Source organism: Stylophora pistillata, chromosome 7 (assembly GCF_964205215.1).
Source record: "Stylophora pistillata chromosome 7, jaStyPist1.2, whole genome shotgun sequence".
Lineage (NCBI taxonomy): Eukaryota > Metazoa > Cnidaria > Anthozoa > Scleractinia > Pocilloporidae > Stylophora > Stylophora pistillata.
In genome coordinates this window covers 20714163-20739657 of record NC_142525.1, presented here as the reverse complement: position 1 = coordinate 20739657, position 25495 = coordinate 20714163, and the positions used below count along the sequence as shown (strand labels likewise).

The 25495-nt window shown below is 38.7% G+C and overlaps 2 protein-coding genes and 2 pseudogenes across 3 annotated transcripts in view; 2 read left to right on the top strand and 2 right to left on the bottom strand.

Annotated features, from left to right (window-relative positions):
* Positions 1 to 25495, top strand: part of LOC111344733 (scavenger receptor cysteine-rich domain superfamily protein-like) — a 43316-nt gene that overhangs the window by 5521 nt on the left and 12300 nt on the right. Inside the window, exons 4-9 of one of the 2 annotated variants that reach the window (XM_088727252.1) lie at positions 3380 to 3643; positions 4151 to 4462; positions 11145 to 11456; positions 11641 to 11955; positions 21875 to 22189; positions 23810 to 24067. In XM_088727252.1, coding sequence (XP_088583378.1) covers positions 3380 to 3643; positions 4151 to 4462; positions 11145 to 11456; positions 11641 to 11955; positions 21875 to 22189; positions 23810 to 24067 — 1776 coding nt within the window. Of the gene's footprint in view, positions 1 to 3328; positions 3644 to 4150; positions 4463 to 11144; positions 11457 to 11640; positions 11956 to 21874; positions 22190 to 23809; positions 24068 to 25495 lie in introns of both variants that reach the window. The other variant, XM_088727251.1, reaches the window with a different exon arrangement.
* Positions 7713 to 9164, bottom strand: LOC148727023 (uncharacterized; annotated as a pseudogene).
* On the top strand, positions 14534 to 16773 carry LOC148727022 (uncharacterized). Its single transcript, XM_088728619.1, has 3 exons — positions 14534 to 15120; positions 15278 to 15496; positions 15541 to 16773. The coding sequence occupies exons 1-3, from the start codon at positions 14534 to 14536 to the stop codon at positions 16496 to 16498; spliced, it is 1764 nt and encodes a 587-aa protein (XP_088584745.1). The 3' UTR covers positions 16499 to 16773.
* LOC148727021 (uncharacterized) lies at positions 16146 to 18739 on the bottom strand (annotated as a pseudogene).

Genomic DNA, 25495 nt, shown 5'->3' with positions numbered 1-25495 from the left:
TACAGATCAAAAATTTAGGAAATAACACGACACTTAATCCAAAGAAAATCATCTTACAAAAAATGCAACGCAATTCAGCGATCTGGGGTACCACTTTGTCGACTAGAGGGATATATCCCGTGTAAAACAAAACTTATTTATAAATAATGCAACCGACTGCAGACGAGCTTTAAAACTACTTTTGAAGGACACTATTCTGGAAGCACCCTGACTATATCGGTGAAAACTTTTAGCTATCTTGTACGTAAGCTGGTCTGCGAAATGACGGTAACACATAATTGATAGCTTTGACCTCAGGGATAGTAGAGTTTTGATCGTGTTTATCAGACATAAACATACCAATGGCCGTTACACCGTCCAACGATGCTAAAACCCACCAAAAGCGCCACCCCTTGCATCAGAGAAAATGACGGTGGACGTATCAGGCGGAGGTCGAAGAGAGTATCCATTAAATGAATAGATTTTCGAGTACCAGAATTTCAACTTCTCCAAAAGTGCCGGAGGGAAACGAAAGGTGTGATCCCATCCTGATCGAGTCTAGATCACCAGATACATTTTTCTGGTGAAAGTACGTGAAATAGAACCCACTGCTATGGAAACCGAGATTATGGAGCTTGTTAATCAAGCTAATTTGCGATCCGAAGATGACTCCTCTGTGATTGCAGATTTTCAAGCTTGGGCACCTTCTTTTTGTGAAATTTTAAAAGTTATAGTTACCGTAATGATGTTGATTACAAAACCTACCCATCTGCCTACCTGAATAGGTTGGCAATGGCACTTTTCTTCACTCTTAAGAAGACCTGCGGAATCTAGCTCTTTTGAATAATTTCAGCCGCGACAGCAGAGCACTTATCTGGATGACTTCTAAAACCGTTGTTATTGCCAAACTTTCATTGCGTGAGAAGATGGTATAACTGCACTCGTGGTCACACTCTTCTGACGGTGCAGCGCCTAGAGTGGCTGAACAAGCCGATTCTTGAGCCACAGACTCTGTTGCAGGTCCTGCAAGTAAATACAGAAATTAAATTTGAGTTATGGTGACGCCGTTTTCTCTTCTCTTCCCACTGCTTTTCCCTCTGCTCCTCTCCATACCTGATGGCAGTCTATCTTGACAGCTGTTCTCTACTTGCTTCTATCTGTGGCAAGTGCTTCCCATTCCATCTTCATAATGCGTTTACGTGTGCCTTTGTAACGCAATTTGGGCCTTCGAGTACCGCAGGAGCCAGTCGCAAGTTCGCCATACAGGTTAACTGACATCCATTCGTCTGACATGGCCGAGCCGGCGAAGGCGCCTTCGGCTGAGTAATGCAAACATTCTTGGGATGCCTCCAAATTCCAGGGCACTTGTATTTGGGATGTGGTCGTGCCATTTGTTGCCCACGATTCTCCTGAAGCTGCGCAGGTGGGAAGTGTTAAGCCTGCGTTCTTAATACGAATAGAGCATCCATGCCTCACTGCCATAGAGAAGAGTGCTTAGCACGCAGGCTCGGTAGACTTACTTCTTGGTGTTGGTGATCAGCCCGCAGTTCTCTCAAACCCTCACAGAGAGACAAGCCATGGCCGGGGCAGCTTTTCCAATTCTCCTGTTTAGCTCAGAGTCCAGTAAAAGGCTGCTTGAGATGATGGAGCCCAGGTAGGTAAACTCATATACAGCACTGAGTGTTGAATCGCCAATTTTGATAACCAGGATGTTGCTCACATTCTGCCAAAGCAGCTCAGTCTTCCCTATGCTGATAGTCAGGCCAAATTCAACACAAGTATGTGCATAGCAGTCCATCAGTCTTTGCAGAGCATCTGCGGAGTGTGCTGTTAATGCTGCTTCGTCTGCAAAAAGCATTTCTCTTATTAGAACCTTCTTCACTTAAAGATAAACAAAACTAATGAAAATACACCCCACGGAACGCCAGCGCTTCATTAGCGCAACAATTTGGTGAAACAACTACCAAGCGCTAGTAAGACCTTAAGGCAAAATTGTAAAACTAAAATAATCGAGAACGCCATCGAACGACCTTGCAAAGCCGAGAAACGCTCGATGCTCTGAGCAGATATCCAATAGGTTGTACCCCGATTTAAGGTTCCATGTAAAAAAAAATAGACAGTCACAGACTACATTTGGCTACTGGTATAGTACAATTTTAAAAGCATTGAAAAGAATTGGGGTTTTCTGATAACGCTAGAAGGTAGTGTTACAGAAAATTTTTCTCACATGCGAAACAGAAAACAACAAAACCGTGGCCCTATTCTCGGAATTAAGACAAAGAAGGAAGATCTTCATACTAGGGCCTAACTGAATTTGATCAGATAATTGTTAACGTGTGTTAGTAAATTACTAAACGCAGTTTTTTGTGTCTAGTGCATAAGAGCTAGAGTGGTAAGAGGTTGTGTAAGTATTTCAAATAGAAAAAAAGTGACGCCTTGCCGTTATAGTTTCTCTAGAGTTTGTTGTGCCTGACGAGGTACACGAATAAAGCGATTATTGCGTTGCACAAATATGACAAGAGGGCGTAACCAGTGAGTGAAACTCCCTGAGCAAACAGAGGGATATTCGAGGCAATTTGAATTCGAAAAAGCAAACGTCGCGAAAGAGCTTATCGTCTTAGATAACCATCGCCTTTTAGACTATTGGGTTTGAAGGAAGGACTGTGGTCGTGCCGCAAGGTTATTTCAGTAAGAAAACCAGTCGTATTTTAGTTATTGGTTCGAAATAGACTTCCTATCATACACAGTAGCATTTCACTTTCATAACTGACCTCTCGTACTTTGTTCATTGTCACTTCTCTTTTAATCAATACGCAGTCAGCCCTACACGACCGGTGTATGAATTAACATATTTTAAGATTTTACTTATTTTCTAGACGAGAATCACCCTTCAAGAATTAAAACACTGCATAATTGGCGGTTTCCTTTCGTTTTGATTTAAAGATTCTTTGTGTTGGTTTAGTCTCCATTTCATTTTGTATGTCTATTATGGTAACGCCTCAAAAATGATCGAAATTCATCCCGAATTGTTTCTAAACTGTATCTATTTTTTTTTTCACAGAATTAGATATTCCCCGGAAATCCTCGTGTTGAAGTCTTTTGGCTTTTTTTTCGAGCTGAAATTTCCAAAAATTGATTTTATATTAAAATTATATTTTGCTATTGCTTAAATATTTTAAAAATTCTGTTCTTTGGTATTTGTAATTTGATGATGAACTTTGATGATGAACTTTATTCATGTGTCAATTATAAAATAGCAGTAATGTTTTAGTTTTGCTTCTCGCTGAGATTACAATCAACGTTTATCGCTTTTGAAACAAGTGGTTTATTTCTATTGACACCTATGCAGTTGTTCGGTTACTGAATTCCAATAATTCGCCTTCTTCTGGTCGTGTTGAAGTGCTGTACAACGGTACATGGGGAAGAATCTGTAGCCACCGCTGGGACCAGCAGGACGCTGATGTAGTTTGCCGCCAGCTTGGTCACGATGGAGCTTTATCAGCCACTATTGAAGCTATATTTGGGAGAGGAACCGTCCTGACATGGCTGGATTACGTTAACTGCGTAGGAAATGAGATATCAATAACACAGTGCAGTCACAGAGGATGGGGAGTTCATTCCTGTGGACATTATTCAGACGCTGGTGTGGTTTGCCGACCCAGAGGTAAAGTAGCGATACGAGAAACTCTTTACCAAGCATGAAAACAGAGCTAACCGAAACATGAGAAAACTGATGCATATTCGATATTATTACAAGAAACCTTTCTATCACGGAGAAAGGGAAGTGCATAATTGTTGGCATATTGAAAACATTGGAGTATTATGTCGACCAGAGAATAAGGCGGAGATACCGTTGCAGTGTCTATTATTTAGATTATTAAAGCGTTTCTTCTTTCTCTTATTTTTTTCATTTTTCCTACCATGTGATGCTAGCAAAGCAAATTCAAATAAACTACATTTTTCTTCTCTTTTTCTTTTTTTTTTCCTGTGCATTTCCAGAGTTGTTCAGTTTCTATTTTTTAATATATTCCGTCGAACGATCTGATTATTTCCCATTATAGTTACGTAGTTTATCGTGGCCTTTGGCTCAGCATCAAAACAGTCTATTAGACGAACGCTCACCATGTATACTTTCAGCTAACCTTTATCCATATATTTTCATTGACGAAAGCTCGTTTGGTGAGCCCCACCAATTCACCGTCTTCTGGTCGTGTTGAAGTTTTTTACAATGGTACATGGGGAACCATTTGTGACGACTCATGGGACTTAAAGAACGCTAATGTGGTTTGTCGCCAGCTTGGATACGAAGAAGCTTTATCAGCACGTGTTAATACAGCATTTCGACAAGGTAAAGGTCAGAAATGGTTGGATGACGTTAAATGTGAAGGAAATGAGACAACGATAGTCCAGTGTCGCCACAGAGGATGGGCAGTTCACAACTGTGGGCACAGTAAAGACGCTGGTGTGATGTGCAGACTTGCAGGTAATTAAAGCAAAGGTTTACGCACGTTTCCTTTATCATTTATCTATTACTTCTTGTGTTTACGAACTATCGAATATTTCACCTTGAGCCCGACTGGTCCGGGTATGCCCCTGCCAAAACAGTCGGCATTTTGTACCCGGTCTGCAGTCTGTATTTTGTACTCACCAATTGCCAAAATATGAATTCTGACTATTCACCTAACATCACCAGCAGTTCAAAGTAACTCCAAGTAGTTTCCACTTTATATAAATTTACCCAATGGCTGCACATGTTTACGTGTAAAAGATCACTGAAAAGGCAGCTGCACTACAAATCTCTGATGACGTGTCATCCAATTAGATGCTTCCAGAAGTTCAATCAGCCTAACGAAAATATCACAGTACAGAAACTGCATTACTGTGCATACGCAACGACACACTCGTAAGCATGAACAAACAACCAGTCACATTACTAGTGTTCCTAGATCTAAGCGCTGCTTTTGATACAGCATACCATGACATATTACTGCGGCGCCTGGAATACAGATTTGGAATTAAAGATCAAGCAGTAACGTGGTTCAAAATCCTATCTGTCGAATAGATCCCATTGTATTGTAATCGGCAGTGCAAAGTCAGATAGTTTTGATCTGAAGTTTGGTGTACCACAGGACTCCTGTCTCGGCCCAATGCTGTTCTCCCTTTACACTAGTGAGCTATTTGGTGTGATTAGCCAGGACTTTTCAACAGCGGACAGTTACGCCGATGATACTGGTATCTATTTGGCATTCAATCCAAACGATGATTCCGATCAAGACGCCGCCATTGAAGCAATGGAAGCGTGCCTCTGTGACATCCGCAGCCGGATGATCAATGAAAAACTCATGATCAATGATTCCAAGACTGAGTTTATGCTCATTGGGACGAAGGCGCAGCTACAGAAAACTAAAAGCGCTACTCTAACTATTAGCGAATCCATCATCTCTCCCAGCACGGAATCCCTTAGAAAATCAGGGGCCTGGTTTGACTGCCGTTTCAACCCGAACTTCAACGTAACCAAAACTTGTAGGAGTGCATTTTTTCATCTTCACAATATTAGACGCGTCAAAAAATATCCAAGCATAGAATCTTCCGAGAAATTAGTCCACTCTTTCGTCACGAGCAGATTGGACTATTGTAACCCACTTTTATACGGACTACCCTACTGCGCTCTCACTAAACTGCAGCGTGTTCATAATGCGGCTGCAAGAGTCCTATATCAAGCGCCACGGCATTGCCATATCACACCAATATTATACAAATTACACCGGCTACCTGTAACCTTTAGAATAGAATCTAAGTCTATTATAATCACTCACAAAGAAATCAATGGTACAGCTCCTAATTATTTATCATCTCTCGCAAACTTTAAACCTAATTCTTCCTACAGCCTCAGATCAAATAAAAAATATCTGCTTTCAAATGCAAACTTCAGGACTCTTCCTACTCTTGGCGACCGAGCCTTGGTAGCCGCCGCACCAAAACTGTGGAGTAATCTTCCGTTAGATCTTAGATACACTTCCGATTTTAAAGTTTTTAAACGTAATTTGAAGTCTCACCTTTTCAAAAAAGTCTTTTCTGATATATTATTGTAATTTATAGACTAGACTATTATTCATTCGTTTGTTTTTGACTGTCTATTGTTATATTGTTATATATTGTATTTTACTTTTTGATATTTAATTGTAAGGGGCATTTGAAACTGCATAGTTGAATTTGCGCGGTATAAATAAATGTGATTATTATAATGTTATTGAATGTTTTCATAAAGATGAATTTAAATATCTTCAAAACCCATTCAAACATAATGTATCCACGATCTATTCACAATTTCCTTTGATTTAAATATTTCCATTAATCTCTCGAATCGTTTAAATAGTCAGTTTACAAAAAGATATCTCTATTGCTTTCACGTGGATGCATGGGCGCTTTGCTCCCGAGGTTTCAATAGGAGGGACTGTTTAGGCCTTTATTTACTTACCAATGTATTTGTCTATTTATCGATTCATAATTTATCTCCTTTACTATTACTCATTGTAATTTTATTTCTTCATGCTATTGCAAAATAAGAGAAAATGTATATAAAATAAAAAGTCTAAGAGTAAAACGTTCATACATACATACATAAGCTTTATTTATCCTCGGATTTCAGTGTAGCTTACAAGCTAGTATCTCCGATCCTAATTACTAATTTTAAAAGTTACAGCAAGAACAAGGCTAAAAAGATAAAAAAAATAATTCATACTATAATAATATAATGATATAATAATCATTAATATAATAATATAATGTAATATTAATGTAATATTAACAGAAACCGTGCACTAATAGTTTGCGCTTAAATTCACTATAATTTGGATATATCAACAAAGTTGAAATGGTAAATTGGCCACCGTAACGATTACAAAAGTTGACGCAGCCCCAAACAGTTTCTTTCGAAACTATCAGCCTAAATTCACTATAGTCTACAGTCTTTCTAAAGTGGTCAGGGAGGGAGTTCCAGTACTGAACAGATGAATAGCTAAAAGAATTTAGACCATATGTGGTTGTAAACGGTTTAGGAAGTGATAAAATATTGGTGCCCCTTAGGGAGTAAGCAGTAGATCTTAGCTTGATCAGTTGTTTCAAATAGCACGGATATTTACCAAGATGGAGACAGTTGAATATACAAATCATCATATTTTGTATCCTCCTGTTGGCTAAACCACACACACCTGCCTTGTCTAAAAGATCATCATAGTTCGAGTCCCAGTCCTTTAAAACAAATCTTAAAATACGTCTATTTAAGGTGTCCAGTTTAACAGAGTCCTCTGAATTACAAAAGTGCCATATCATTGAACAGTAGTGAAAATGGGGTAACATAAACGTTTTATAAAGGCGAAGCATAATTTCGGTAGAAATAAGTTTGCCAAATCTTTTGAAGACACTGAACTGACTATTTATTTTTTTACATATAGAGGATATGAGTTCCTTGAAATTAAGTTCATTATCAAGAATTATTCCAAAAAGTTCCAGGCATCTTGTGGTTGAGAAGGAGAAAGGGTAATCGGTTTTGCCAAGAACCATACCTTGGTGTTTAGCGGGGTTGGCTTTCATCCCATTGTCTTCGAACCATTTGTTTGCTATTTGTACATCATGATTGATCCGCTGTTCCAAGGCTACTGGGTCTACGTCAGATTTGTGCAGTTGGCAGTTATCAGCATAAGTATTTAGTTTTACAGACTTAATGTGAAAGATGAGGTCATTAAGGAACATGTTGAAAAACATGAGTCCCAGGACGCTGCCTTGAGGCACGCCATGCTTCACGCTCATCCAATCCGAATAAGTATCGCCAATTTTCACTCGCTGCATTCTATCGGTCAAGTAGTCACCGATAAGGGCACAGCTAGATTCATCCAAACCATACGCTCTCAGGTTTCAATAGGAGGGACTAAAAGGAGGGACATCCAAACCATACCAGGTTTCAATAGGAGGTTTCAATAGGAGGTTTCAATAGGAGGTTTCAACCAGGTTTCAATAGGAGGGACTAATAGGAGGGACATCCAAACCATACGCTAAGCATGAGGTACGGTGTCGAAAGCTTTTGCCAAATCCATTGACATAACCGCCACGATCTCTTTATTATCTAGACTACGCCTCCAGTCCTCAGTCAGCCTAAGCAAAGATGTCTCACAGCTATGGTGCCTTCTGTACGCAGATACGTATTCTGACAATATGTTTTGGTAAAAGTCGCCCATTTGAGCTGAAAGCAGCCTCTCGAAAACATTATTGAGCGCAGGTAGAACGGTCACTGGTCGATAATTGCTTTGTTCAGTTCATCGTCCTTTTTAAATAAAGGAGCAACTTGATCTAATTTCCAGCGCGACGGATACTGTACTGTCCTGATCGAGTGATTCATTATTGCTGCAATAGGACCAGAAATCGCGTTGGCAGACTCTTTTACCAGTCGCGGTGGTATTACGTCATGACCACAGGATTTGCGGGAGTTGATTTTGAGTAACAAAGCTTCCACTTGGGTTTTATTAGTATACTGAAAAGCAAATTTGTTTCTCACAGCGAGCTGTTCATTGTTGTTGAAAATCGCGTGAATGCTAGGATGCGCATCCAACTCTTTTCCATAACTCTGTTCAGTAATCTCTGGCATGTCGTCCGCGATTTTGACAAAATAGCTATTAAAAAGCTCCGCCATTTGTTTTTTGTCTGTTATCACGACATCGTGTTCTTTTAATACTATGTCATTTGCTTGCGTACTTTTCCCTGAATGCAAAAATGGGCGGTATGTGTCCCAAAACTCCCTTGGGTTTTCCGACTCACTTTTTTTGTCGAAGAAAGTTTTAATAGCTTTGCGTCTAAGAGAAGTGCAAATGTTCCTTTGTCTCTTGTACAATTCATAATTAGCATCAGTTCTTTCGCGGATGAAACGTTTCCACAAACGGTTTTTCTGACGAATAGCTTTGCGCCATTGTTCATTCATAAAGGGAACTTGATTTCCCCTTATGCGGACCTGTATCAAAGGTGCATGCCCACCAAGAATGTCCTCGTATAGACAATCAAACACGTAGAGCTTATCGTTAACGTCGTCAAATATCTCAGCTACTTGGAAAGGAACATTATGCAAATCATGTAGAAAATGCAGTTTATCAAAATTTTTAAGGCTTCTGAATTGTATTTCCCGAGATCATATTCTCGGTTCCGATGCTAGAGTTCAAACTCGAGTCCGCAAAAGGTAATTGGCGAAGAGCCTCCATACATGACTCGCAAGTGTGCGATGTATTGCCGGACGACTGCAAAATTAGATATTGCTTAGGGGTCACACCGCCGCATTTAATGTGAGACCACAACGAGCAGCAGTCGCATATATATGGCTGCACGGTCGAAGGCAATCTTAGGGATAGGCTGTAAAAATAAACTTTTAACTCTTGCGAGAAAGTCTTAACCCGTCTTAACTGTCCCTGATGACGTGTGCTTTGCTTTACTTCCTTTACAACCTTCTTTTGTACCCGTTATCATTTTCATCAGTGATTATCTTTACTGCTATTAAATGTTGGTTCACATTTGCTGGCCATTATTTTTTCTAACATGAACTATATAAGAGCAAACTCCATCGCAAATTCTTGCTACACCATCTTCAGTGGACTTCACAAACCTATCACAAACCTCGTCATCTTTATTCCATCCAAACGACTTCGCAAAAGCATGAATAACGTAATGATTTACTTTTGTATTAATTTAAATAAAGATGAATTTTCCAGTAAAACACTTGTGGCCATAGTAGACATAATTAGCCAAGCGTGAAAGGAGAGCTCTAGTTAGTTTATTTTACTGCGCTTCCTGGGTTGAAACTCTCCGCAGGCTGTCGAGTAGTATATTTGCAACAGTTATCAATGGATAGGTGGGGGTTGAAGAGAAAAAACAGTCATTTTTTTGTAGAAAAAGTACAAGCTTTTTTTGTAGAAAAAGTACAGTCAGATCAAATAATTTTCAGGATTAACATTACCTCGACAATCCTATTGCAATATGAAAGTTTACTCTTACACTCGAATAACTAGCTGCGTCATAAGTTGTGTATTTTGTACCATCTAATTTCCTTGTGCTTTAATAACTTGTGGTCACTTGTAATCTGCAACACACAGCTCTATCGATGACTCACCAAAAGAATACAACAACAGCCTGATACGAGCTCCTCTGTATTAGGGTAGTAACGAGGTATGAGCGTTTGTCCCTCTGTTAGTCTACCTGCCTGATACGAGCTCCTCTGTATTAGGGTCGTAACGAGATATGTGTGTTTGTCCCTCTGTTAGTCTACCTGCTGCTTATACAATTGCAAGTTCACAGACGGCTTAACTCCGTCCAAGTCTCGGCTCTCGTTTCATTCTCCTTTTATTTGCTTCAACAATCTCCCAGTCTAATAATATAGTTTCTTTCAACACAATCGAAGGCAGATTCTTCAAGTTGATAAACGATAGCTCGTAAGTTAGCTTGAAGAAGCATGAAATACTTCTTCTAATTCTTTCCATCTTCCTCAATTCCCATAAAAGATTTCGTTTATTGCAGGAAAAAATATGAAATATTGACACCATATGAAGGAGTAATGGTTGGACAAGAGTTTCTCGAGCGCTCAATAGAGCTCCTGGTCCAAATTCATCAACATTTTCCTCAGCCATGTTTGTATTTGGTTTCATGTTACAACTTCTCCATATTCAATTTTCCCAAAGTATTACAATAAAGTTAGTTTAACCCTTCGGCAAGGAAAATATATTTCATTATTCTTGCAAAGCCTACTCCAAGTACTGCGAAATGACTGTTTAGTCAGTCAACCCCGCCGAATTCTGCCCTTTTCTCTCTGGCGGTTCCATCAAGCTTTCATGCTTAAATTGCTAGTCACAGCATCTCACTGATATGCAAAAATGTCCAGCCTTTGCAGACAATAAGTGAATTCGTACTGACCTACGCATTTCTCTGTGTTTCTGAGACTGACCAGCAATTTTCCAGCCAATTTCCAAGAACACTAGCTTACTAGTTATAGCAAATAGCTAATTCTAGTTGTTATTTGATGATTTGGAGTTTTCGACTGAGTTTATAATGTAAATTGGCCGCCGTAAAGATTTTATAAGCTAAGCTAGTTTACTAGTAACAACCACCAGTTAAATTTTATTTTTACTAAACAGCTGTTCGTATAGTGAAGTTCTCATTACCAAGCTCTGGTCGTGTTGAAGTACTGCACAATGATAGGTGGGGAACCATCTGTGACGACTATTGGGACAAAGAGGACGCTGATGTAGTTTGTCACCAACTTGGATACGATGGAGCTATACGAGCAGTTCATCGCGCAGCATTTGGACAAGGAACGGGCCATATATGGTTGGATGACGTGCAATGTGAAGGAGATGAGTTATCAATATCTGACTGCACTCACTTAGGATGGGGAGCCCACAACTGTCGTCACAACGATGACGCTGGCGTAGTTTGCCAACCTACAGGCAAGGCTTCGATACACCCACATTTGTATTTTCTTTAGGTCCGGTTAGGGGTTTTCCAGGAGGTATTCATAATCCGTTGCCATCTTTTATATACTAGTATGAACATATCAAGAATCTTTTCAGGTCTTTTAACGAGCATTTAAAATGTAAAATAAGCTTACTTATATTCTCATATTGACAACAGTTCGTTTGGTAAGCCGCACCAATTCACCGTATTCTGGTCGTGTTGAAGTTTTTTACAATGGTACATGGGGAACCATTTGTGATGACTCATGGGGCTTACAGGACGCTGATGTAGTTTGTCGCCAGCTTGGATACGACGGAGCTTTATCAGCTCCTGATGATGCAGCATTTGGACAAGGAACTGGTCAGATATGGTTGGATGACGTTGCTTGTATAGGAAATGAGACGTCTTTAACCCAGTGCAGTAATGGAGGATGGGGAATTCACAACTGTGGGCACGATAAAGTTGCTGGTGCTGTATGCCAGCAACCAAAAGGTCAGTTAGTTTAAGAACTTACCAGCTATCTTTTTTTTTCAATGATTTTGGTTCTCTCGATCCAATCTAATTTTTCGTCTCTGTATTTGCGGAGGTAGGAAACCCATCATTGGAAGCTTGGCAACAAAGTTTAAAAGGCATTGCATAATAAGAACAGGTTCAAACCTCTGTGAAAGTCTGATACTTTTAGAGGGTCTCAGTGGTTTAACTGTCAGGCGTCAAAGAGCCAGAAATTTAACCGTAGTCGTCAAAATTACAAATCTTTACAGTTAACTGTCAAAATAGCAAGTCAATTTTCGCCGTCAGACGCCTCAGTGTTTCGGATCTAGCTATTTTCCCCATTTTCGCTGCTTACTCTGAACAGTGGAGGAACTTATAGGTCCTTAAGGATTTTTTAAGAACGAGTCTGTAAGAATCCAACATCTTGGGAAATGAAAATTTTCAACCCCTCCTTCAAATTTTGCACCCAATTAGGCACTCAGGGGGGATGCACAAAAATGCCCTTTTTAAAGGTTGCAGCATTATTGCCATGGTAACAACGACTGCTTGTTCGAGGCCTGGGGCCTCATTTTTATACAAAAACATCACAAAAAAAGTGTAAAATGTTTATTTCTCTATTTCAAGCTAAATAAAACATTCAGTACAGATTGGCACACATAGTGACATCATTCGTCTTTACTTTGAGGTATTCAATTTTCCCTGGGAGTGAATGTGAACACATCAATAGATTATTCATCTTGGTACAGGTTTCGGTCATTTTTGCTGTAGGGTAAAACAGGGAAAACGTTTGTCTAAATTTTTCCAAAAGTGCACCGATTCTGGAACTAAAACTACGCACTTACTTGGTTATAACATTCTAGTTTTTAAATATGTAAAAATCTCTGCAGGCTGGCCTCTACTTTTCATGGTGGCAATTCGCGAACGAAGCTCAAAAATCAGATATTGCATAAGTTGGCAATGTTTACATCTAACGTTCTCGACAACAAAAGTTTCAGACAAATGAAAAGTGCACGAATTTGAAAGAATGTTATCTTCTAAGTAATATACCGAAGAAAAATCTCACCTCTATCTTTAATATTTTTAAAAAAATTGATCAACCTTCATTGATCAACCCGAGGTAACTACAAACATGTACTTTAAATCGTTTGCATATCATCCAGATTCTGAGTACTGTACCTTTTTTCATGGGAATTTGAGCAATTCGAAATCCTCTGACGATACACCGTTATACTTGACTGTCATTTGAAACATGTTAAAGTTGGCTGATCTACACGAAACTATCTTAACACTGGTCATTTGTCATAAACATGTACGTGATCACGATGGCGTGCCGCTGGATTTCACCGTAACATGAGGTTTCCACAAGTTCCCTCCAAAGAAGACGAAAAATGGACATTTCTCGATATTTCAGCAGATTTCCGCGCATTCTGAGGTAAAAACAACCAACAAAAGACAGGAAAACCTCTATTAAACGCTCGTAAACACTGAGACTGAGAGTATAAATCACAACTTGTGAGCGGTAGTACCACATGTGAAACCCAGTTGCCACATGCCTCTCCTTACAAAGAGCCGGTTTGGGTAGTGGTAATTTCCGGTTGACAGGAACTGAGATATTTCGAATCATCTGAAAACTGTTAGAAAACTGTCAGAAAATTTGCATAAGATATGATAACGAGTGACTTATCACAGCCGCAGTGCAATCGAGTCAGTCAATGTTTCCTTCCATGTTTTGATCAAGAAAAAAATCAAAACAAAATTCGAAATGAAAGATTCAACGAAAAGATAATCTTATGATTCCACCTTTCAAACTACTCATTATCCACACGCAAAGCGTACTTCGTAACTGGAATGAAACTCCCCATTCTTACTATGTAATCTAGATTGTTTTAGGCTCTTCAGGAAAAAGAACAGCGACTTCATTACGATTATTTTCCATATTTGTTTCCTGGATATCTTTTATAAGCTTAAAGAAAGATGAACATAACGCAATCTTCCGGTGATTTACACCACAGGAAGTCAAAGGTCCGCAGTCTCTAATTTCCCCCTGAGATGCAGCTGGCCAGCTCACCAGGAAGAAGAAGGCGATCGTCCGGTCCAATAACGTTAGTCTGTGGAGATTATCAAGCTAAAAACTGAGAGGACTGTGCCCGTTGGTTCATCAGTGACAAATCTGTACTCCTCGGTCCATACGATACCGAAAAAAGAGCCTTTGTAATTTTGTAGGCACTTACTATAGCATTTTATTATCAAGAAAAAGAATTCTCAAGGCTCAAAGCCAAAATATTGTTCAAGCACGTAAAAGATTCCCTGAAAAAGGCTAAATTTGTGGAAAATGATTGTGATAAAATCCTTGTTCCATTTCCTGTATTGTGGAGATACTGAGTTGTTCAAAATCTCCACTTTGAGATAGTCTTCGCGCGAGTGGAAGGTTTTACATGTAGTACTACCGCTGACAAGATGTAATTTATACTCTTACTCTCAGTGTTGATAGGCTAGTTTCGAATTGTCAGTGCGAGAAAGTCTGGTAATTAGTTTTTAGCACCAAGACGAGGCTGAGGGGAATAGAAGTTGTCTCAGCATGGCAGTGAACCATGCCAACTTTGCCGATATGGAAGTATCTGAGCTTCAAAAGTTTTTAAGAGAAAGAGATATTCAAATTTCTATTAACTGTAAGAGTAGGAGAAGAGCAGAACTACTGGAGCTATGTAAGAATGCAGCGGAAATAAAAGTTCCAAAAATCGAAGAGGAATCAACGAAATGTGATGAGTTAATTAATTCCAAGATAACACTGCCAGGAGGAAAATTACTTCCCCATCCACTTTCGCTCAAGGATTGGACTCATGACTTTACTGGTGTTCCAGACTTCAGGTTCCCTGATATTTACCATTATCTTGTTGGAAAAGATGGCTACGATGAAGACTGTTTACGTTCGTACAAAAGTCTCGAGGGTTTTCGCTTGTTTGTAGACGGGCATGTGGAGGATCTGAACTACCACGATTTAAGTGATGTCGAGACAGGTAAAAAGGATGGATACTGTTATTTCCAGTTCAAAGTAAAACCTACTGAAAGGTCCAAAACCGAAGATGGAAAAGACTTCTACTGGGGTTTTATCGTTCTTCAATATACTGGAAGCATTTACTCTGCCTACTGTGCTTGCAAAGGCGGGTGAGTCATGTGTGTGCGATATTTTTTCCTTTTCCTTATAAGCGAATGAACTGATGGTTTTTTACTTTTTAATGTTTTATTTGATTTCTGTGCGAATGAACTCAGACTCTTTAAGGTAAACGAGACTAGTGTCCTATTATTTTGTTTCTTATAATAGTGCTGATGGTGCGTGCAGACATACAGCTGCTGCTCTGTTTGATTTGGAAGCAACTATTAAAAGAAATGACTTGGAGACTTGCACGTCAGTTTCTTGCCTTTGGGTGAAACGGAAAAGAATCACAGAAAATGCTGTTCCAATGGAAAGTGTTAAATTTCAAAAATCAGAGTATGGAAAAATATCTAAGGACTGTCCAAAACCTCATGACTTTAACCCTTTGTGCTCTGATAATCTCTCCCAGTCATTCCAAGAGAAGTTTTATAATACATTATTAGAGGCTGCCCTTCATGTGTAGCTTTGCAGTTTATAACAAAACCCCCAGTCCAGGCTGTGAGTGAGGAAGAACTCTTGGACCAGATCACATCTGCTGACATTGATCATGAGGAAATAGTAGAATATGCAGAGGTACATTCCCTTAAAGAGTTAGCTGACATATTTGTTGCTCAAAATAATTGTGAAAGTTTGGAAAATCCTACGTATGAGCATTGTAGTAGCTTTTTAGAGTTTCTGCATCATTCTGAGTTTGCAACTGAGGTAATATTTCAGAAAACATTGAGTCAAAGTACAAGTAATTCAAAATGTTGGTTTTCACAGAGGGCAGGGAGGATAACTGCCTCCAATTTTTACAAGGTATGCCACATGAAAGAGACAACCAATTCCAAAAATACAGTGAAGTTGTTAATGAATTATTGTCCTCTTAGTGAGGACAGCACCCCACATCAGCTTTCTTGGGGTCATGAGAAGGAAGTTGTGGCCATCAAAGAGTATATCAAGAAACATAGAACAAAACATAGGGGTTTGGAGGTTTTTCAAAGTGGTCTTATCATAGACAAACAGTATCCATATCTGGGAGCTTCTCCAGACAGAATTCAAGTTTGTAAGTGTTGTGCCAAGACACTTTTAGAGGTCAAGAGCATTTTTAGCAAGAGAAATCTTCAACCCCATGTTGCAGCAGCTCACTACCTTGATGTAGTGGCTGGCAAATATTATGTAAAAAAAGAAACATCTTGGAATTATCAAATGCAAGGACAGCTAGCTTTAGCTAGATTAGAACAGTTTAATCTTATCATTTACACTCTTAAGGGAATCTTAGTGGTACCTGTTAAATTTGACAAAGAACTGTGGGATAAAATGGTGGGGAAGCTATCAAAGTTCTTTTTGGAACACATGGTGCCTGAACTCCTCAGTGGAAAGATTCTTGAAGAGGTTACTCACACTTGAGTAACAATTCAAGCTCTGTCTATCGTGAAGTCAATTTATACACTTACAAGATGCAAAATAGTCTTAATGACCTGTTTGCAGGTTAAAAAATACACTTGTTTTTTTACATGTTGTACTGTTTTGAACTCAAGAAATATATGACAGTACTTCAAGATGCATATATTGTAAACATGACGGAAGTGATTGTGGTATCACAAGTCTTTTTTGTTTTGGTAAACTAGTGTTATCTTCTGTGGATGAATTCCAAAAAACATCCTTTCTTTGTGAACTGAACCAACAGTCTTAAGTGGGTTAAGTTAAGGGTAAGATAAATCTGAAAGATTTCTTTGCTTCGTGAAGTTAGTTGTAGTTGTTTCTATGATAAATTGGATGCATACGATAGAGTTCTACTTTGTAAGTGGAGGTAGTAGGTTACACAAAGCAGCAGAAACTATTAATATTTTATCAGCAAGATTTACAAGTAAGTGGTATAGGCAGATTTCCTTGTAGGATATGGAAGTCTTTCAGCCTCTCAATGGCTCTCTCAACATGAATTCTTGCACTGGCAATTGTTCTTGTTGTCTTCAGTGACTTTTTGGACAGTTGCTGATCTATTTTGCAAGAAATAAAAAATTAATGTTTAATATTGACCTTTCAGTCTTTAAGTCTTTATTTCAAGTTGAGATTGTCTTTATAATGTGTCTCTCTTAAGTTACAAACATCCATGAGAGGAAAGGAAGTACTAATGACTGTTGTGTGCATGGTGGGTAAGTAGGGGAATGTCATGTAAATAGCAATAACTTAAGGATTGAGTTACCTTTTTTAGAGAAGGGAGGCATGTTTAGGAAGGCCTTTCGCTTTGTAAGCAAGTCTCTGATTGCAAATCCTGTGTCAGCCATGATGTGGTCCCCTTCCTCAATCAATTCCAAAATTCCACTCTTTTGGGTGAGTTTGCGGTCACTTGTACTTCCACTCCATAATTTTGACACAAAACTGAAAAATCCTGATGGAGTTATTCCAACTAACGTTTTCATAGTGTTATGGCTCTTATATTCACTCCACGTGGCTCGCTGTGCAGCAGGAGAGGTAGGTTTCTGAGTGAATATCTCCGTACAATCAATTATAACCTTAGTGGATGGATAATTTCTAAATGACCTGGGCAAGTTTAGGCGAACCATTTCTTTAGAAGGCCAAATCAACAAAACATCTCTCAAAGTAATAGCAAGAAAGGAGATCCAAGTGGTGAACAACTTACAAACAGAAGATTTAGAGATGGAAAAAGTGTCTGACAGGTGTTGAACAAGTAAACCCAATCGAAGTCTTAGCAAGGTCAAAATAAATTCTTGCAAAATGGTTAGACTTCTCCTTTTGCCACTCTTTTCTACAGGTCTGTATTGAAAATTTACTTTTTTCCCCTTATTGCTGTCCCAGTATTTCAGTTTCTCGGCTGCAGGTTTCAGTAGATTAAATATAGCCATAAGACAGGCCAATGTTGGAAATCCCGTGTAGAATTTCACGGATTCGTCATTTTTCAGTATATCGTCCATGGAAAGTTTTCGTTTTAATGCTGGCTTATCATCGAGTTCGTTTCGAATTCTTTTGTTTTCTGCTTTTAGCATCGACACATTTTTCATCAAATCGTCCATTTGTTGGTGATCAATGTCCGTTTGACAAGAAACAGACACACATTCCTTTTCCTCGAAATCTTTTATTCCATGAACTTTGTCTTCCTTTACCAAGTAGTCATGATCTTTTAAAGCAATATCAGTGGAGACGTGGAAAATTTTGGCGGGAACTACTTCTTTCTTGCCTTCAATTGAATTTCGTTTTCTTCGCTCACTGGACCTTTCCTCGCGTTGATTCGGACATCTAGGGTCTGAATATGGATTAAATATTGTTGGAACCGTTCCTTGTACTGATTTTTTGATCCCAGAAAGTTTCTTTACGATTTGTTTCGTCTCAAAGTGTTCAGAGCATATGTGTAAGTTCTTGATTGACGTAAACTCCTTATCAGCCCGACGACAGAAGGCAATCCATTTCTTTTTAAGTCTCTCTTCGCCTGGAAACTCGAAAAAGTTGAGATCCGGCCGTTTTTTAGAGTTGTTTTTGCACACAGCGATCGCACAAAACCTCATATCACACTTACAGTCTCTCCGATCTGTTTTCAAAATAAGCGCTTATTCCCCTCAGCCTCGACTTGGTGCTCTTAATTACTTACCAGACTTTCTCGCACTAACAATTCGAAACTAGCCTATTAAGGGTTTTCATCTCTTTTTTTTTTTTTTTTTTTTGGTTGTTTTTACTTCAGAATGCGCGGAAATCTGCTGAAATATCGAGAAATTTCCATTTCTCGTCTTCTTTGGAAAGACCTGGTGGAAACTTACGGTACGGTGAAATCCAGCGTCACGCCATCGTGATAACGTACATGTTTATGACAAATTACCAGTGTTACGATAGTTTCCTATAGATCAGCCAACTTTAACATGTTTCAAATGACAGACAAGCCGTTACGGTGTATCGTCAGAGGATTTTGGATAGCTCAAATTCCCATGAAAGAAGGCACAGTACTCGGAATCTGGATGATATGCAAATGATTCAAAGTACATGTTTGTAGTTACGTCGAGTAGTCCTCCATGAAGGTTGATCAATTTTTTTTAAAACATTATAGCTAGAGGCGAGATTTCTCTTCAGAATATTGCTTAGAAGATAACATTCTTTCAAATTCGTGCACTTTTCATTTGTCTGAAACGTTTGTTGTTGAGAACATTAGATGTAAACATTGCCAATTTATGCAATATCTGATTTTTGAGTTTCGTTCGCGAATTGCCACTATGAAAAGTAGAGGCCGGCCCGCAGAGATTTTTACATATTTAAAAACTAGAATGTTATAACCAAGTAAGTGCGTAGTTTTAGTTCCAGAATCGGCGTACCTTTGGAGAAATTTAGACAAATGTTTTCCCTGTTTTACCCTACAGCAAATAATGACCGAAACTGTACCAAGATAAATAATCTATTGGTGTGTTCAAATTCACTTTCAAGGTAAAGAAGAATGATGTCACTACGTATGCTAGAAGTACCAATTTGTAACGTTGTATTTAGCTTGAGATAGAAGAATAAACATTTTACACTTTTTTGCGATGTTTTTGTATGGAAATGAGGCCCCAGGCCTCGAACGAGCAGCCGTTGTTACCATGGCAACAAGAGTGCTGCAAGTTTTAAAAAAGGGCATTTTTATGTATCCCCCCTGAGTACCTAACTGCCGGCGAAATTTGAAGGGGGGTTGAAAATTCTCATTTCCCGTGATGTTTGATTCTTTCAGAGACACGTTCTTATCTGCTAAACCAGTTTCCAGGTGCCATGTATATTCACTATATGGTAATTTTTACAATTTTTTGCCTAAACTGACAGTTTGAAAATATTTTGGTAATTTTAAAAATTTTAATAGTTTAAATTTAAAAAGGGCTTTCTGACTTATTTGATAACTTATTAATTCTGGCAAGTAGCCACGCCACGTAGCGTTATTCCCGACTTTCGGTCAAATCAGAAGTGGTGCTTGCAGGGAAAAATCTCGTTTCGTGCTCATTTTCATTTGACCTGTTGGCATGAATTCTGGCAATTATGTTACATGAGCATGACTACATTGTTCGTGTATATTTAAAAGAGGTGAAAAGAGAAACTTTTATCGGCCGCTTTAAAGGAAAAACGGCTGCTACAGACGTTTCTTTCCGGCTACACAAGGCTCTGCAAATAAGTATCCAGCGAACTGCAGCTGGTCAATCCGAAAGGTACAATTTAGTGACTGAATGCAGATTAATCAGTTAAAACACCTTCAGGCGTTTCTTAACCCCGTGTGCTTGCATTTTCGGTTTTCCAACTTTAAGAGTTAAATTCATTTATTCCGACTTTAATACAACAACAGTTATCTTGGCACTAGGAGACCGAACATTTGGAACTATTTATTCGCAGTTGCTTGAAATGGTTTGTTGTCCTTGATGTATTTCCGGCCCTTCCTTTAAAAATCAGGGAGACTAGGAGACCAAAGCGAGAGGAACTTTTGGTAAAAAGCATAGCAATGCAAAGATAGGGGGAAAGAGGATAGGCGTGGAAATTAAAAAAAAAAAATACAGCCTGTCGAATTTTCATCCACAATCGGCTTAGCACAAGCCTCCCAGGAGCTTTGTTACTTTTTTGCTACTTGCTATCATCCAATGGTCAAAGTATAATCTATCCCGTTGATTGTTGAAAACGTACTCTCTTAGTTGCGGTAAGGATCCTTTAACGTTAACATTCAGAAGTTCAAAAACGCAACTAGTTGAGATATTTTATCGGCTCTGTGTACGATTTCAAAGTACTTGCCAGCTATAGAAGAAAGACAACTAGAACAGGCAACAAAGAGTAGAACGTTTGAGCAATGCCGATCCTGTTGCAGGGCTCGCTGTCTGAACTGCAACTGAATCCCCAACTCGAATCAATCTTTACAAAGCGTTTTACCCTTCTATATTTTGTTTCGTATTTTGCGATTCTTTACATATGGAAGAAATGGTCTCTTTCCTAACTGATGAATAAAGAATAAACAAAGAGGTTGTAGACCATAATAGCGTTTCTGATCTCATTCACTGACGTTTAAACAAACCCTGTTTAAAACTTCTTAAGTACCACTCAAAACATTGACCTCGGTTTGCATCGAACAGGCACTCAACTTTCTTCATAACTGGACTTCCCTAAATTCCAATAAGAGAGCTTGTGGACTCAGACAACGAACTCAGATACCCGTTCATTCGCAGTACTTCTTAATGCAGTTCCAGGGAGACATCTTCAAAACAGTTTTCAATAATTAATGCATTCGGGTCGGAACATGAAGAGTTAGTCATTTGAATTAGAGCCGTTCTTGGGTCGTTTCAAAGTCGAAATTAACGGCTAAGCTGTGTGAAGAAGGAAACGCTTATAGCAGTTCCAGCTTCAAGTAGCCACTCTTGATTGATTCGCACACCGAATATTTTATGTACATAATTCATTTATTATCAGTTTGTTCATAAAAAACTCGGTGTGTAAAACGGTGCCAAAATACGTCGAGGAAACACAAACTAATGTTAGAGAGTGCTTTTCTTGAGAGTTTAAAAAATTTGTAGGAACTGCTTCGTTGTTCATTGCCAGAATTTGATGCATCCATGTGATTTCAGGCATGTTACATATGATCAAGGCAGAAAATTCCAGTCTAAGAATCATTCTGAAATGACACAAGAAACGCGATATATAGTTGTTAGAATAGCAATCTCAATATTTGACTTCTGTATTTCGTTTGTTGGAACGGACCGTTAATTGTCTTACTTGTATTAACTGGGGTGTTTCTGTTATGCTAAGGTAATGTAAACTGAATGTCTTCTTCTCTATACACAGTTCGCTTGGTGAGTCCAAACGATGCACCATTTTTGGGACGCGTTGAAATACATTATAGTGGTACATGGGGAACAATATGTGGGGACTACTGGGACCTAAAAGATGCTGATGTGGTTTGTAATCAGCTCGGATACAATGGAGCGTTTTCAGCCCCTAAAGATGCAACATTTGGAGAAGGAACGGGCCCAATATGGCTGAATAGGGTGTGGTGTAGAGGAGATGAGAAATCAGTTTCACAATGCAGTCACGCAGGATGGGCAGGTCATAACTGTGGTCATAACAAGGATGTTGGTGTGGTTTGCCGTCAGATAAAAGGTAAATTCAGTGCTAATCTATACAATCATAACTCTCTCCACTCCATGGAAGGGATATTTACTACAAATTCTTGCACTAGAAAGAGTTTTAACTCTTTTTAAAAAAACACATCACTTGAATGTTTTAAAGTAGATGTTATTGGCGGTTTTTGAATGTCACATCATCATCAAAACCTTGCAACAAATAAATTCAAGAATCAAAGAGATTTAAAAAGGATGAATATTCAAATAGGCTTGTAAAGATTCAGGTCTGTGCGATGTTCCGTATGGAAGATGTTCGAACAAATGTTGTAGTCAAATTCATAAGGCTCTGTATGGAGACGCCATGTTTGCGCCCCATCTTTGGGGCACAAATTCTGTTTTCCGGAAGCTGACAAAACATACGTCGTCGAGTTTTGTGATGAAAATCCTGTGTTCGTCTTCTTGAGGCTCATAAACATCTATATCAGTACTTAAATCATACAAGGACTGTTCAGATCGCAGAACCTATGCGGATGAGTAATTTTTTTTATGATATGTGACAGCGTTCTCAGCCTCCATTTTAATCGATGCTACGCAAAAGCTTAGAAATTATCACTAGACTAAACTAATTCAAAAATTGTTCGCCTTAGCATTTCTTGTAATGCGGTGTAACGCAGATGGATTTTCAATCTTTCTGTCTAAGGATGGCAATTATTATCATTCTGTTTTGTTAACTATTTTCCATGAAAATGAATTCTAACCCATCTTTCGAAATGTCAGGGAAACTATTTGATGTGGACAACCTTAAAATCATACCAATTGATCTGTTGGTTATGCTTTGTCTCTGATTTCTAGCAGGTTTTATTTGAATTGATCAAATAACTTGAGAGCTAGACCAATGAGCATTTTTCAAACAAACACTCTTTCAACTACAACTGACAGCGTTGCACCGCAAAGCGATGACCGCGCGCATGTGCAAACCGAACCACCGGAACTGTAGCGATGGACTGGATATTACAGAGAGTTAATGTAGTATGTGTACGATGTGTCTCGAATTAATTTATTGAGATTACTTCCCACCTTCGCGGGTATTCTTCGAGAAAAACTTGATTCCTAGGCGCGCTAGTTTCACCAAAATTCAAGCAAACTTTACATTTGAGGAAAGCTTAAGAAATGCTGTTTACGATAAAAATAGGAATCAAGCAAGTTTTTCTCTTAGAAAGTGTCCGGAGCCGCTAAGGCGTAAAACAATCGAGGGCTCTTCTTTTGAATTTATCAGGTATCGGTTGCCGCAGCACAAGCAAAATGAATGCACGATCTAATTCACATGGTACCTAATTCACATGGCAATCAGCAAAAGTGTGTCAGGTTTTTCGATATTTTGATTGGTTGTTTAGATATCGCCATCTAAAGTTGGAGTAGCTAAAAATATGCAAAGCATGTCGCGTAAATGGATGCCATGGGACTAATATTTCAAATATCAAAATTTCCCGACACGCTTTCGTTTGTCATTATTCCTAGTTTTAGCGAAACTTGACGAAAATCGGTCGAATCTAAATATCCTATAAATTTTCTCAAAGTGGATGTATTCCTCTTTCGAGCGTGCTTTACAACAGAACAGAGCACATTCAAGGCTTCTTTATTTTTTAACTGTATCCAGATGCACCATCAGCCGCCCAATCAAGCGCCGTCATTCAATTGGATAAAGGAGAAGACAGGTCTATTGATTGCCCTGTGGATATTGGAAACCCTCCAGCTGTCATCACGTGGTACAAAGGAAATGATACCAGCGGCGAAAAAATGACTAGCTGCTCAACTCTGGAGGTTAAGAATGCTACTTCAAGGGATGAAGGATGGTATACCTGTTTTGCAAAAAATGAAGTGGGAAGTACGACTGTCAGGTTCTGGCTACTCGTTGGTAAGTTGAATAGGTGTAAGTATGATTATCGATAAATATGAACTATCGGATCTGAGACCAAAATATGTCAGCAATATTGTTAGCAAAGTTGTTAGCAAAATACAAGACAGAACGCGGGTGGCTTCAGCAAATTTAGTGGTATTTTTTTTATCTAAAAGCATGGTAGAGCTCTCTTTCCTCCGAAGGAAAATATAAAAAAAAAAAGGTTTGCTTTTTCGGTACACTTTCAACAGAAGGAAATGAAATTTAGGAATTTTTAACCCTGCAAGAGGGAGTAATGCGGACTTATGATGAATTAAAAAAAAAAAACACTAAATGCTCTGACGCTTGTCATTCTAAAGGGGAATATAATTGTCGTACATAAATACATTCATACATACATGTAATTGATGTAAAGCAGGGTTGTAGAGGATGGCGACAAATGCTGTTGTGAGCATATGATAACTACTCTATATAAAACTAGGCGAGTATATACAAAAAGAAATGGTACAGAGAACTCAAAATAAAAAACTTACAATTGTTTCACCAACAAAAAATTCAACTCTTTGATTAAAAGTAAAAGAAGACATCAGTGTTGTTGTGGGTTGCTCTTTAATTTGAGCCAAATGAGATTTTGGTGATTGGACTTTTCCGTAAGACTTCTTAAAATCGCAGTTCGGATGTTAGAGTTCTCGACTTCAGAAAGCAAATGCAATGTCCCCAAAGAGAAATGTAGATGGTAGTACAAGATGAAATAGCTTTGAATTTGATAAATAGATTGAGAAATTGATCGATCGAAGTGGCAAGAGATTTTTTTTTCATATGAGGAATGAGCAAGTTCATTAGTTTAGTCCCATCAATGATGGGTCTAATTAGGCCAGTCTTGTAGTGAACATGGTTTCTGTCTTAGTTTTTAAAGTTCTATGTCATTTTTCCCTAGTTAAACCAGCATCAAGTACAGTTACCCCATCTTCACAAACAGCTCCCGCAAGTGACTTATTTTTCTTTTTAAACTCTGATTATCAGAGATCGTACCTAGACGTTATGAGCTAAAGCTAGTAAAACGTTGCGAGGTTGATACACATTCATAGTCACAAGCGGTCGGGGGCTACCCTGTTAGACTGTAGACCTCCAACAAGTCATAGCACAGAGTAATCATCGTAATTGAGGCAAAGCTATTAGTAATTGGAATAATATATAATAAATTTTAAAAATTTTTCGTTCTTAAAGTTTATATCATTTATCCCCAGTTAAACCGGCACCAAGTACAGTTACCCCATCTTCACAAACAGCTCCCGCAAGTCACTTATTTTTCTTTTTATACTCTGAAAATCAGAGATCGTACCTAGACTTTGTGAGCTAAAGCGAGTAAAACGTTGCGAGATTGATATACTCTTATAGTCACAAGCAAACGGTGGCCACCCTGTTTGACTGTAGACCTCCAACAAG